Below are 14,015 nucleotides of genomic sequence, written 5' to 3'. Positions count from 1 at the left end.
TATGTGGTGAAAACGTGCCTTTCCATGCATTATGCAGTGTAGTCAATTACAAAGGATAAGTTCTTTCAAAGTATTTTATATTTGAGACCTCTCACGTTTAAATCTGAACTTTATCATCATAGTTATAAGATTTTGAAATATGTGAATCCAATTTCTTTTGAGCTATAAATTCTATATCTTTAAAATTAGGAAGGTAACTTGAACTTTCAGCTTTATTTTAAAAATTAAATGAAACAATACAAACAAAGCACTTAACAAAATTACTTGCTCTCTATTTCTTAACTTCCATAGAAATTAGACCTGAAAGCCAGTTTATAGAAAAAAAAAACACAATAAAGTTAGAGCTATTCAGGTTTGCAACCTTAATAAAGTCAATCTTTTATTAAATATATTGGATAAATTGCAAGATATACATGTTTTAGGCTGGTGTAAAAATATAGAGATTAAGACACTTGTTTTGCATGTGATGGACTCCGTCCAATTCTTGTATTAATTATCGTCCCTTCATTAGCATGGAGTTTTGCTCCCTATTACACTGAAAGTAAAATAAATGTAAAATTAAAAAAAAAAACTTTATTATGGGCCAGAGAGGTGGTGCAGAGTGGTAAGGTGTCTTCCTTGCCAGCGTTAACCTAGGTCAGACTGCGGTTTGATCCCCCAGTGTCTCATATGGTTCCTCAAGCCAGGAACAATATCTGAGTGCACAGCCAGGAGTAACCCCTGAGAGTCACCAGGTATGGCCTCTCCAAAATAAAAAACAAAAACAAATGTGTAGTAAACTTTATTTAGAAAGTGTCCTGGGTCATTCTTGGGAATCTTGTGTTTTAATAAATAAAAAGAAAATAGTAAGTTCTATTGAAAAGCATAGCTAATAAAATCTTTTTACATTTTAAAAAGCATTTTCCAAAGTTTTAACTTTGTTTGTTTGGGCCACACCTGGCAACACTTCGGGGTTACTGCTGGCTCTACACTCAGAAATAATTCCTGGTAGGTGCACGGAACCATATGGAATGCTGGGATGGAACCCAGGTCAGCCGTGTGCATGGCAAATAAAAGCCCTACCTGCTATCCTTTATCTCAGGCCTCCCTAACGTTTTAATGTTTAATTTATCCAACTGTTCAAAGTTGCAAATGATGTACATTAGCTGACAATGTCTTTTATATTATATGTAAAACGTGATCAGAGACTTAAAATTATAGTGAGGTTACTAGATATTGATAGACAATTAAATATAACTTTCTTTGAGTAATATATGACAGTTTACTTCATCATATATTGCATATAGGTAATGTGCTTATGATTCACTTAAGTTCTTAAGATAATATATAATAAATATTCTAATAATTGATTTGCTTTCATATATAAATCAAACAAATGTACACAAATACGCACAAGTACACACATGTAAAACAAAGCTAGAAACCACCTGGACAAAAAGCTGGTGATCAGTTCTATAAAGCATTATAAGACCATGACTACAACTATTATATTGCATACACTAAAATGGACTTCATGTTCAGTGATTTGTTTTTTGCTTACAAGTTATATTTTACTCAATCTAAAATTAAAAGTGTCAATGCATTTCATGTCTCTTGTTGGGGTTATATAGCAAGACTTTTTATGATCATGACTGTACATCTTGTTCTGTCCTTTAATATTTCTAGTTCAAGTACTACGGAAATGTCAGATAAATCAACAGAAACTTCAAGATAGGAGACATACTCTTTTTTAGAAAGGTCATCTCTTGATAATTATTTAAATTCTCATGAAATGTACAGATCTTATAGTTTTCAAAGTTGAAAAATATTTTTATACCATTAGTAATAATTCTTATGTAAGTAAGCTGGTCAGACTATTTATCAAACAGATTATTTGTCAAATAGCAACACTAGACATCATTTGATAATTTAGTCCCTAATAAACTAATATTTCCCCCAGTAACTCTATACATAGTCAAAGTAGTAAAGTTTGGCTGTAATAATTAAATTATTTGGCATTTTAAATCTGCTATTTTAGCTATATAAATAAAAGCATTGATATTTTATTGAGGATATTTCAAACATATTCCAGAATGTCTTATATCAATCTTTGATCATTTTTCTTATCTTTGATAGCATATTCTCTTGTTTGTTTGTTTGGGGGCCATACCAGGTGATGCTCAGGGGTTACACCTGGCTATGCATTCAGAAAACACTCCTGGCTTGGGGAACCATATAGGACCTCGGGGGATGGAACCACAATTCATTCTAGGTCAACCACATCCAAAGGCAAATGCACTACCACTCAACCACTGCTCTGGCCCCTGATGACATATTCTTTTTTTTTTTTTTGATGACATATTCTTAAGAGAAAAATGTGAAGCATCTTTTTCTACTATTGCTGAAGGAATTTATTTTCTTATTATTATAATAAATATAAAATATGAATGCAACTGTTTTATAATCAACTTAAAAATAAAAACAATCTTTCCTCTTCAACTGTAGCTCGGCTATATCACAATTTGTCATACCAAATTATATCAGAGTTCAGTTTAAGATTCTTGGAACCATCCAAAGGTTAAAATACAAAAGTAGCCTTTATATATTTGATTTTTGTCATGACTCAGAAAAATACATAATTGTTACATCTAAATAGAAGGAAGATAACTGCTTAAAACTCATGATGCCAGGATGCAAGAAAACCTAGTTCTAAATATAATCTTCCTGTCAAAAGAGAAAACCTAATAGTTGTTATCAGCAGTTGAGATATAAACTAAGCAACAAAACAGCTTCTAGTGAAAATGATTAAAAATTCTTACACAGTCCAAATCCCTGGTGTGAGCTATGTAAAGAAATGAAAAGAAAATAACTTAGAATTAGAAAATCTAACTTAGAATTTTATACTTGAATGAATTTACTAAATGCCTACTGTGAATTATCTTTATATTTATTAAAATGAATTAGAAAAATTTCTACCAAAATACTAGAAAAAACTCATGGCAAATTCCTAAATAACTAATTACCCAAGAATTTTAAAACATTTTTTAAAATTCTCAGAGTTGTTTTATTTTTATGATGAAGTAATTGATTATAGGCCCATGATTGTTAAAATTAATGATATATAATTGATAAATTAAATGTTATTATAAAATGTTGCAATAATAATTTCCATATTATACATATTAAAATAAAGTAATTTGAAATAACAATTATACACTATAATAATTTTATTTGCATATGGTTTTCATTCTTTAAAATATTCTGTCATATATATTATTCTCATTTTATGGTATAATAATAACAAAATTCAGATAGAAATCTTATTTTGGGGTTGGAGTCAGATCGGTGGCAGAAACGTTAAGACAACTGCCTTGCCCATGCTGGCCTAGGACAGACCACAGTTAGATCCCCCGAAGTCCCATATGGTCCCCCAAGCCAGGAGTGATTTCTGAGTGCATAGCTAAGATTAACCCCCTGAGCATCACTGGGTGTGGCCCAAAATTCAAAAAATAAAAATAAAATAAATAAATAAATAAAAAGTCTTAATTCTCTAGCAAACATTATAATTTGTACATTGCTAAAACTAATATGAAGGACCATTATATAGCGTCACTTTTGTTTTGTCAAAAAATTAATTATTGAGCTCACTGTGAGAAAATATTTTAAATAAAAATAATTTCCAGCACAGTCCTAATGAATCCTAACCTATGCATGAAGCTGATTAATGACACAGTACTATGATTAACTAACCTAATAACTTACATATTTAGTATTTATAATGGGAAATAAGAAAACATAGAAACAAATCCAGCTCTCTCCTAAAAAATTGCACGCGTGAAAAATATATTTCTTCTGATATACTAGGATAGCCACTTCTAATAAAAAGGATGCTAACAATAAAATCAATATTTTAAAATTTCCCTATTGATACGGTATGTGAAACATTTTGTCATTAGCTTTCCTAATTAATTTTTCTAATTTTATTGCAATTAACCATAAATTAATTTATATTTTTATAAATTGCTAAAATCTTCATCCACTCTACTTTCTCACAGAAATCACCTTTACTACGGACATAGGCTCACATCTAAATAATTCAGGCTTAAAATAAAATGTTTTTTGCATTGAAATCTTGTCAATAAATAATACTAATCAATGTTGTTTACAATACATTTTACACAATTATCACTTTTTATGTTTCATTTTTGGGCCATGTGTGCTCTGTGCTTTGGGATCACTTTTGAAAGTGCTCAGGGACCACAATTATCATTTGAAAAATGCTTTGGAATTAATAACTGAGGTCATGTTAGTTTACAAGTGTGTACATTTTTAGATGTTTCAGGATACATGTTATCACATTATTCCCACCACCAATTATCACTTTTCTGATGTTTTTCTCACATACTGAATTCTGAGTTTACTATCTCTATTTAATTCATCTGGTTATTTACCTTTTTGCTCTACAAAGATGTATAGCAAACTGCAAAAAAGAAGTCTGGGCTTTAGCCTATGCCTCTAGAAGTAAACTAAATTGTTTTTCTGTTTTTAGTGTTTTTCTAATTGAAACCCTTTTACATGGAAATTTTCACATGACTCTATATAAAAGTATATAAATTGAGTCTACCAAGTAACAGTAACTACTTATTAATAACAAATCATCATGATTATTTTTAAATAAATTTTGTTATTTTGAAGTCCCATCTAGTGAAACTTAGGGATTACTTCTGGTTCTACACTCAGAAATTATTCCAGGCAGTGCTTAGGGGACTACCTGGGACACCAGAAAATCTAACCAGTTTGCCATGTGCAAGCAAGTACTCTACCCAGAAAAGAGTTACAACTAATAGTTGACTTGAAGATCAAGTTCAATTATATAGAAAAGAAATCTGTGGTGCTTGTTTTATAATGCCTCAGTATATTTCTAGAAATTGATGCTTGTATTTGTTCCCTAGTTTGTGGTATTGTGTATACTGTATTGTAAAAGATAAGTGCTGGGAGGTTACACTTAGTGGTAACTTAGGGAAGACAACAGAAGCTTCACATAAGAAACCCATCGTGTGTCTCTTTTTCTGGTTGACTTTAATCTTCTTCCAATAATAAATTATAAATTTGAATATAGTACTAATATTAGTTATCTCAATTCACCTAATAAATCACTAAACCTAAAAGTGGTTTGGTGGAATCCCTTAAACTACACTTGCTTTCTTATCAGACATGAGGGGAATGAGGGGAATCGTTAGGGAACTATGCCCCCAAATTTTGTAGTTTGACCAACTACAAGAAAGAATTATTTAGAGACACAAACTAAAATGCAAGCACACACACTACTCAAATACATAACACACAATCTTAGTCCAAACAAAAATAAACATCAACAGACCAAACTATAGATCAGCAAATATAGTTCAATAAACTTACTGTCAGTGCCATGTGTGCTTCCGCTCATTCCTCTTGCACTACAAGTGGATTTTAATAGTTAATTCAAGAGTTGGTGCAAAACAACCTTAAATATAAGAGCAAAAGACCCTTAAATATAAAATCTCTAGAACTGAAATTAAGGCATTCATTTCATTTCTTGATGCAAAGGAAATAAGCACATGGCATAGCATAAAAGTCAATTAAATATAACTCCCTGTAATCTTTTTATTTTTAAATACAAAGGGCACTTTCTTTCCATTATTTTTCCACATACATCATTTCAGATCTGGCCTCATTCTAGTATTCTTTCTGTGGGCACATCAAAATTTATGAACACTCACATTAAAATTAAGTATTTGAAATTCTTAATTCCAATGTAGGCTGGATAGTGCAGAGCAAAGCAGTATTTCTGATATTTAATTACTGGAAAAGCCCATATAAAACAAATATGGCAGGTCATTATAGGGCAATGAATATCACTTTATGAAAACAATCAAAGTCAGCATGAAAACAAAGAAATTAATATCTTAAGATAACTAGAAATAAAAATGATCATTTCCTTCTACTTATAATCAACTGAATAATGACCCTGTTCAAGTCAACAAGGAGTTTTCTTTCTTTCTTTTTTTTTTTTTTTTTTTTTTTTTTTTTTTTTTTTGGGAACACCCAGTGACAATCAGGGGACATGGCTATAAACTTAGAAATCGCTTCTGGCTTGGGGGACCATATGGGATTCTGCTATATTGAGCCCAGGTCTGTCCTGGGTCAGCCGCATGCAAGGCAAACACTGTATCTCAGCTCAAGATAATTCTTTTGTCTAGCAAATTTTATGAACTACTGATAAGCTATAGAAAATATTTCTTATGTACTAGAGTTAGTTCATTGCTTTTCACTAAATAATTGTGGAATTTAATTTTATTTCATTTTAATTATTAACATGTTTGATACTGCACAATTTTTTTTTTTTTTTGGTTTTTGGGCCACATCTGGCGGTACTCAGGGGTTACTCCTGGCTGTCTGCTCAGAAATGGCTCCTGGCAGGCACGGGGGACCATATGGGACACCAGGATTTGAACCAACCCACCTTTGGTCCTAGATCGGCTGCTTGCAAGGCAAACACCGCTGTACTATCTCTCCGGGCCCGATACTGCACAATTTTATTTAAATATGGTTGATCATAAATGTATGAGTTTTGTCAAGCAATTTGTATATTTACATATTTTAACACTTTCTTTTGCTTGAAGATATATCATGAAGATAGATCATATATTCATTATTAGACATGAACACATTAGTTATTCTAAATGTTTGAATGCTTATTTGACAATATTTTCAATGAGTTTTAATTTTCAAAATTTTTATAAATTTCTTTGTTAGGTTCTACAGTGTTCAGGAGCACCTCCTGGCTCAGTGCTCAGGATTCATGTCTAGCACCTTCTTGGGGAAGGTGGGAGAAATATGCAATGCAGAGATTAATAATAGGATTCTTGCATGCAAAGCAAACACTCACTTGGAAGAACTTTCCAGCTCACAATTTTTGAATGCTTTATTTAGAATTTTTCCTGTGATATTTTTTAGCAAAAAAGTCTTTAATATAATTTTATCAATGTAAATATTTGGTTCCTTATATATTTTAAAATAAGAAAAGGATAGCATAATAAATGTAAATAATTTAAAATAATTTAAGTATGAATTTGTCTAAATTTTATTAATATAAAGATATATTTATATTACTTCTATAATAGTATAATAAGAATTTAAAGTAAAAGGTTAAATTTGAGCTAGTTTTTTATAACAATTTTAGCATACTTAATATGTATTTATGGTATGCATTTGTGTATCCTTTTAATTCAGTATGTTAGGAATTAAAAGGGGTGATGTCCGTTCAATATTAACATTAAAAGTGTTCTATGTACCATATTGGGTTACTTTCAGCAGTTAGTCTTAACAGTAAAATTTTAGAGCATCCTAATCTGCCCTTACTTTCAAAGAAAAGCAAATTTCTGCTGATAGAAAAAAATACCAAGTAAATGCATACTAGTATTATTGCTTTATATCTCACAAAGAAAAATAAATGACTAAGATGTAGTTACTTTAAAGGTGACTGCTAAAAAATAAGGGAACGAGTGAAATATCGTGAGGTTAGTTAGGGCTATAGTTCAATGGTGGAATGCATGCCTGGCATGTACAAATCCCTAAGTTCAGTCCTTGGCATGTCCCTAGGTGGAGTGAGTGTTACCTGAGGAGCTTGCATAGCTGTACCTTGTCACTGAATATCAGACCTGCATGTTGAAATAAGCATCACTAGGATCATTTTATAACTTCTTGAGGGCTGCTTGGGAAGTCCCATTAAAATGAATAATAATTTAGGGCTAGAGTGGATAGGGTGGTAGTGGGTACGGTATTTACCTTACTCCTGGCTGACCCAGATTCTGTTCCCACCATCTCATATGGTTCCTTGAGCCTGCTAGGAGTGATTTTTGAATGCAAAGCAAAAAGTAATACCTGAGCACCACATTAAGTAACCATCTCCCCAAATAATAATTTGTCTAAAAATGTGTGGAAACCAGCTACTTGCAGGAGAGTTGGGGTTCATGAAAGTACCCTTGAGAGACTTAGCATGTGTGTTTAAATATACGTACTGTGGTAAAAAAAAATTTAAGATTATCTAGCAAGCTTAATAATGCCAATTAATTACAACAAAGGTCATATAAAGTGTCAATCTTAAACCAGCATAAAAGTTCTGCATTTTCTTAATCTAATAAAGACAATAGCAGTCAATCATAAAGTATGTACTTTATGGAAGAGTAGATGTTCTTATAAAAATCCTATTAATTTTTATATTATATGGAAAACAAAAATGCTTAAAATATTTCAACCTCCTAAGTGTTTTAAATTCATTTTATATATTGTGAATTATACATGGGTACTATATATCAATAATAAATAAATATATGTATAATATATTTAAATCATTTGACTAGGGGCTTGGGTTTATTTTACTTTTTGTTTAATGAGACCGAAGGTTTAAAGTCTTCATTATAGGGGCAGGCGAGGTGGCGCTAGAGGTAAGGTGTCTGCCTTGCAAGCGCTAGCCAAGGAAGGACAGTGGTTCGATCCCCCAGCATCCCATATGTTCCCCCAAGCCAGGGGCAATTTCTGAGTGCTTAGCCAGGAGTAATCCCTGAGCATTAAATGGGTGTGGCACAAAAACAAACAAAAAAGTCTTCAATATAATATAGATTTCCTTTTCCAATATTCCCATAAATTGTAAGTTGTTCAATTATATAAATGGTTCTACTAAGGAAATGTCAGAAACCTAACATTCTCAATAGAATTAGTGCATTTTAATTAAATTACTTCTATTATTTTGTGGTATATTGAGCGATCTAAATAAAATGGAACTGAAATTCATATGAAAGTTAGTGAATAAAATTAATATTGCAAAAATAAGACTGCTTTACTTTCTCTAACTTAGTTCATTTTTTGGTAGTTTTTAATGTGGTACCTTGAATTATTAAAGTATAAATTCAAAAGTATAAATTTAAATTAAATAAATTAAAGTATAAATTCAAAGACATAAATATTCAAAGTCAAATTCTATTATTATGACAAGACACAAGCTTTAATATAGTCATCTATTTTCCTCTGTATTATTAATCAACATATTAGCCAATATCATCAGCATACACTATATCTGTAACAAAAATCATAAAAATTATTGGAATACCAATCTTATACAATTTTTGTTTTATAATACCCTTTAAATTCTTGATGTACATGATTTAATTTGAAATGACAAATTTACTATTTATCAAAAGCAAATCTGGCTGATTCTAAACCTGGTGCATCATCTAAAAAAGTAATGTGTTTTCCAAGATGCATAATAAGAGTCTTAATTTTTTCTTCTATTCAATTCTTTATTATTCAATTGCTAGACATAATTACAATAAGGCAAGCATTCTCATTACTATGACAAATAATGCAAAATATCACAGTACTTAATGTGATTTATGGAAAAGGGAGAGAGAGATATAAAAAAAAAAAAAAGGAAACCATAGACATCTTGTTCTGCCAGCCTTGAAACCATAAAAGATGACAGCTTTCTCTCTTAACCTTTCTCACTATCTCTCTTTCTCTATGTCGTTCATTCCTTGCTTTCATCTCTCTCTTCTACTGGTAAGTATGAAACAACTCTACTGTAATTGTGACCATCATGACAAATGTTTATTTAAATGAGGACACAGTCCAGAAGAGCACAGATATCTAAGAATTAGGACATGCATGACCATTTCTACATATATGTTTCTAGAGAGTTGGGTTTCATAAGAAAGATAATATATCATGATATTTAACAAAAAGAATTAAACTATGATTCAGTTTATAGTAACATTTGGTTGAAATCCCACTATTTTCCTTTGTTACATGTTGAGATTTATAAGTTATTTATCTTGACAACCATTAAAATTTTGTCTTACTATTAAAGTTATCATGTAAAGAGGATAAAGATAGGGAGGCAGTAGGGGAACACTAGTGGAAGGTAGTATTAGAACATTCTATGCACAAAAACCTTATCATTGCCATTGATTAATCACAGTTCCTAACATAAAAGTAAATGTAGGTCACATCATTAACATCAAAATAAAATGTCTTAATAGAATTGAAATTATATATATCAATAACAAAATAATGTAGCTAATAATTATATTACTATTGATGGTTGCTAATTATTTGATATGCACTGCATGTCAGACATACTTGATTTTAAATTTTTTCATAGAAGGACTATTTTACTCAACTTTAAGATTACATAATAATCTTAATTGGAAAAGTAATATGGAACACTAGAGATACAGAGAATGTTACTGTTCTAAGAAATACTATTCAGAAAAATGGTACATACTCTATTTTGTGTGTTACCATGTGAAAAATTATTTTATTTTTTTCCAAACTATAAAAGAGAGCATGGAAATTAAATAAAATGTTCCAACAGTAATATATTTTTAGGATTTGTTCTTGTTCACCAGTTATCTTTTACTTACATAAGTAAACATATTATTGTCATTGTGCCAACAACTCATTTAATACTGTAGATTGGATTGATTTTTTTCTGCTAGAATTTTCTGAATTGAGGTGAGTAAATACTATAAATTTCAATTTTATTAATTTTCAAACATGCTCTAAAATATAAATTATAATGTGGTAAAAAACTATTTTGAAAAAATATCCATTTCTAAATGTGTATTTCATTAAGACTTCAATTTCTGTATATAACCCAAGTTCTGATTTTATTAGTTAATACTTGGCAACCCTTAAAATTCTGTACAATCATGACTATGTAATCATGTATGAATGTTCCCTAGAAGATACACTGAGCTTTAACTCTACACATGCATTATGAAGTCACAGAAGCTATTTTTGATATTTATATATTGAGTAATAAAACCAACTCAAAAGACCTCTATATAAATTAAGAACAGTGCAATTATGAGAAAAACAAAGTTATAAGTATAATAAAAAGTTCAAAGCTAAAAGTAGATCAAAAGATTCCTCCTAATGGAAGTATAGGAGAAATTAGAGTCCAATTGTTTCTTGAGTTTTTTTTTTTTGTTTTTTTGCAGGTGGTTTATGGAAGCAACTGAATAGTGTTAATTCTTCTTTATATCTACCTTTAGAAATAAGTCTACTAAAACAATAATAATTCATTGTTTATTAGCAAATAACAATTTGCTAGTCAAGACAGATCACATGTCTAATAAGACTTAATCCTTAAGATTACTCTGTTTTCATTCTATCATTTTTTGGCTTATTTTTGTTTGTTTGTTTGTTTTGTTTTTAGGTCACACCAGGCAGCGCTCAGGAGTTACTCCTGGCTCTATGCTCAGAAATCGCCACTGGCAGGCACAGGGGACCATATGGGATGCCAGGATTCGAACCACTGTCCTTCAGCATGAAAGGCAAATTCCTTACCTCCATGCTACCTTTCCGGCCCTCGATTCTATCTTATTTTCTAAATTACAGTACTAGACGCCAGGTGCAATTTATTATTTTCCATGGTTGAATGAAATAAAAAATGACATTAGACTAGAAATTTTGACACATTCTACTGCTTATAAGGTGTACATAGAGTATAATGTATGTAATATACACCATACGAATATATGTTACATAACTATATAGTGTATTTAGACACGGTTGCATTTTATTATTAGTTTTAAAATTCAGTTAACATATTAAGATATGATATTGTTATCTATACAATGTCTTAGGAATAAGATTAAAATAAAATTATGAACTTCAAGAAATTTTTTATAAAGTAAAACATTCAATTTTATTTGCAAATTATTTTATCATATCATAGTCCTTTCAAAGAGATACCTTTAGTCCTTTTTATAATATTACTTATATTAGTTAAAACAGCTTAGAAGCTTTTCTTTTTTGTTTTTGTTTTGGGGGTTTGTTTGGGGAGGAGGCATCACATTCAGCAACACTCAGAGGTTACGCCTGGCTCTGTGCTCAGAAATCACTCCTGGCAGGCACAGGAGACCATATGCGATGCTGGGATTTGAACCACCATCCTTTTGCATGTAAGGCAAACACCCTACTGCCATGCTATTTATCTGGCCCCAAAACATTTTAGAATCTTAAGAATTCTTGCAAATATGTATTTTTCCATAAAAATTCTCTTCAATCATAAATTAATATTAAGCAATTAATAATATGCTATTTTAATAAATAACACTTAAATTTTACCATTAGCAAGTTCATAATATTAAGTCTCTTCAGTAATTGATATTTTATTTCAATTCAAAATATATAATGGCTGGAGCATAAATGAAATAATGAAGCATTATAGGGCCCATGAGATAATACAGGAGTTAAAAAGGTTGCCTTGCATGTGATCAACCTCTGATCTCTGGCTAGCATATGGCATTAAAGTGTTGATAAGTATATATCCTGAACAAAGGCCAGTGTGATCGACAATAATGTATGTGATTTCACATACATTATTAATATATATCTTGTCCATTTCTCAGAATAAAAACAGAGAATTGAAAAAAGGAAAATTACATGGCAGTCATTAATATAATCAATAACACCTATCTCTTTATCTCTCACAATATTTTCAACATTTACAATAAAAAATATATGAAAAGATTCAAATAATTTTATTTTAAAATTGCACATACAGCTGAAAACTGCAACTATTTTTAAAAAGTCTTCTTTTTTTTTTTTTTTTTTTTGGTTTTTGGGTCACACCTGGCGGTGCTCAGGGGTTACTCCTGGCTATCTGCTCAGAAATAGCTCCTGGCAGGCACGGGGGACAATATGGGACACCGGGATTCGAACCAACCACCTTTGGTCCTGGATCGGCTGCTTGCAAGGCAAACACCGCTGTGCTATCTCTCCGGGCCCTAAAAAGTCTTCTTTTGTTCTCATTTATAAGAGAATCAAACATTATCTTTCTGATCTGGTATTACAGAAATAATTGGCTTTAAATTTAAGTAAAAGTGTCGATATAAAGGATGGCTCTATCATCTTAAATTACTTTATATCAGAGTTTACCATTTAAATACATTTAAGATATATATCATAGGGCCAGAGAGAATATGGAGGTAGGGCATTTGCCTTGCATGCAGAAGGTTGGTGGTTCGAATCCCGGCATCCCATGTGGTCCCCTGAGCCTGCCAGGAGCAATTTCTGAGAGTAGAGCCAGGAGTAACCCCTGAGCATTTCAGGATGTGACCCCAAAACGAAATTAAAATAAAACATATATTATAAAAATTACCTATGCTAATGACAAGCTGTTAAAAATAACCCTTGAAAAATGTGAATATTTAAAAATAACCCTAATCAAAAAGTGATCGTATATTTCTGTTACTATGCAAAATTTTAGACTTCTATATCTTTGTTTTATTACTTTTCTTTTTTTGTCCTATAATTCTCTTTGATCAATATTTCATTTGTGCTTCTACAGACACAGACACATATGGCGAACACACATAACAGTATATTCAGAAACACCAAAGAAGGAAAATGCTACATTGCAATTTTAAAGTCCAGTTGACTCACTTTGTGGAAATCTTGCTGTTTTTCTCTATCTGCTTCTTTCTCACACTCTCGCATTCTCTCAAAGACAGATACACACACATATAACACACACACACACACACACTGTACTATGTATTGGCTGATGTAATGATATTTCTTTTCTTTTCCTTTCTTTAGAAAAACCTTACCAGTTATTTTGCTTGAGATAGAAAATTGCAATCGCTTCTCGGCCTTTTGGCTAAGATCAAGTGTGGAGATAGAAAATTGTTAACAGAGAATATAACCATGGCAAGAATACTATTACTGTATTTAATAAAAATGGATAAACATAAGTATGAGTCATATTTTATTAAGTTTGGAAATAATATCTAACTGACATAGAAGTTAAAATATAATAGAAGATATACATATAGAATGATAGGAGCAGAGAAATGGAGCAAATTGAAGAAAAGAGCAAATATCTATAGCACAGCCTGAAGAAAAAAAAATCTGGATTATCCCAGAAAAAAGTGAAGAAATTTGAGTGGAAGAATTTATAGTTAAACTTCTCCACTCTGAAAAATAAA

The 14,015-nt window shown here is 31.0% G+C and overlaps 1 protein-coding gene across 1 annotated transcript in view; it reads right to left on the bottom strand.

The window, feature by feature from the left end:
• MDGA2 (MAM domain containing glycosylphosphatidylinositol anchor 2) overlaps positions 1–13,524 on the bottom strand; it is a 140,312-nt gene extending 126,788 nt beyond the window's left edge. The window contains exon 1 of the mRNA XM_049768946.1: positions 13,471–13,524. Within this exon, the coding sequence (XP_049624903.1) occupies positions 13,471–13,524 (54 nt within the window). The remainder of the gene's footprint in view (positions 1–13,470) is intronic.
• Positions 13,525–14,015: the final 491 nt, after the last annotated feature.

Source organism: Suncus etruscus, chromosome 2 (genome assembly GCF_024139225.1).
Source record: "Suncus etruscus isolate mSunEtr1 chromosome 2, mSunEtr1.pri.cur, whole genome shotgun sequence".
NCBI classification, from domain to species: domain Eukaryota; kingdom Metazoa; phylum Chordata; class Mammalia; order Eulipotyphla; family Soricidae; genus Suncus; species Suncus etruscus.
This window is presented reverse-complemented; position numbering and strand designations above follow the sequence as displayed.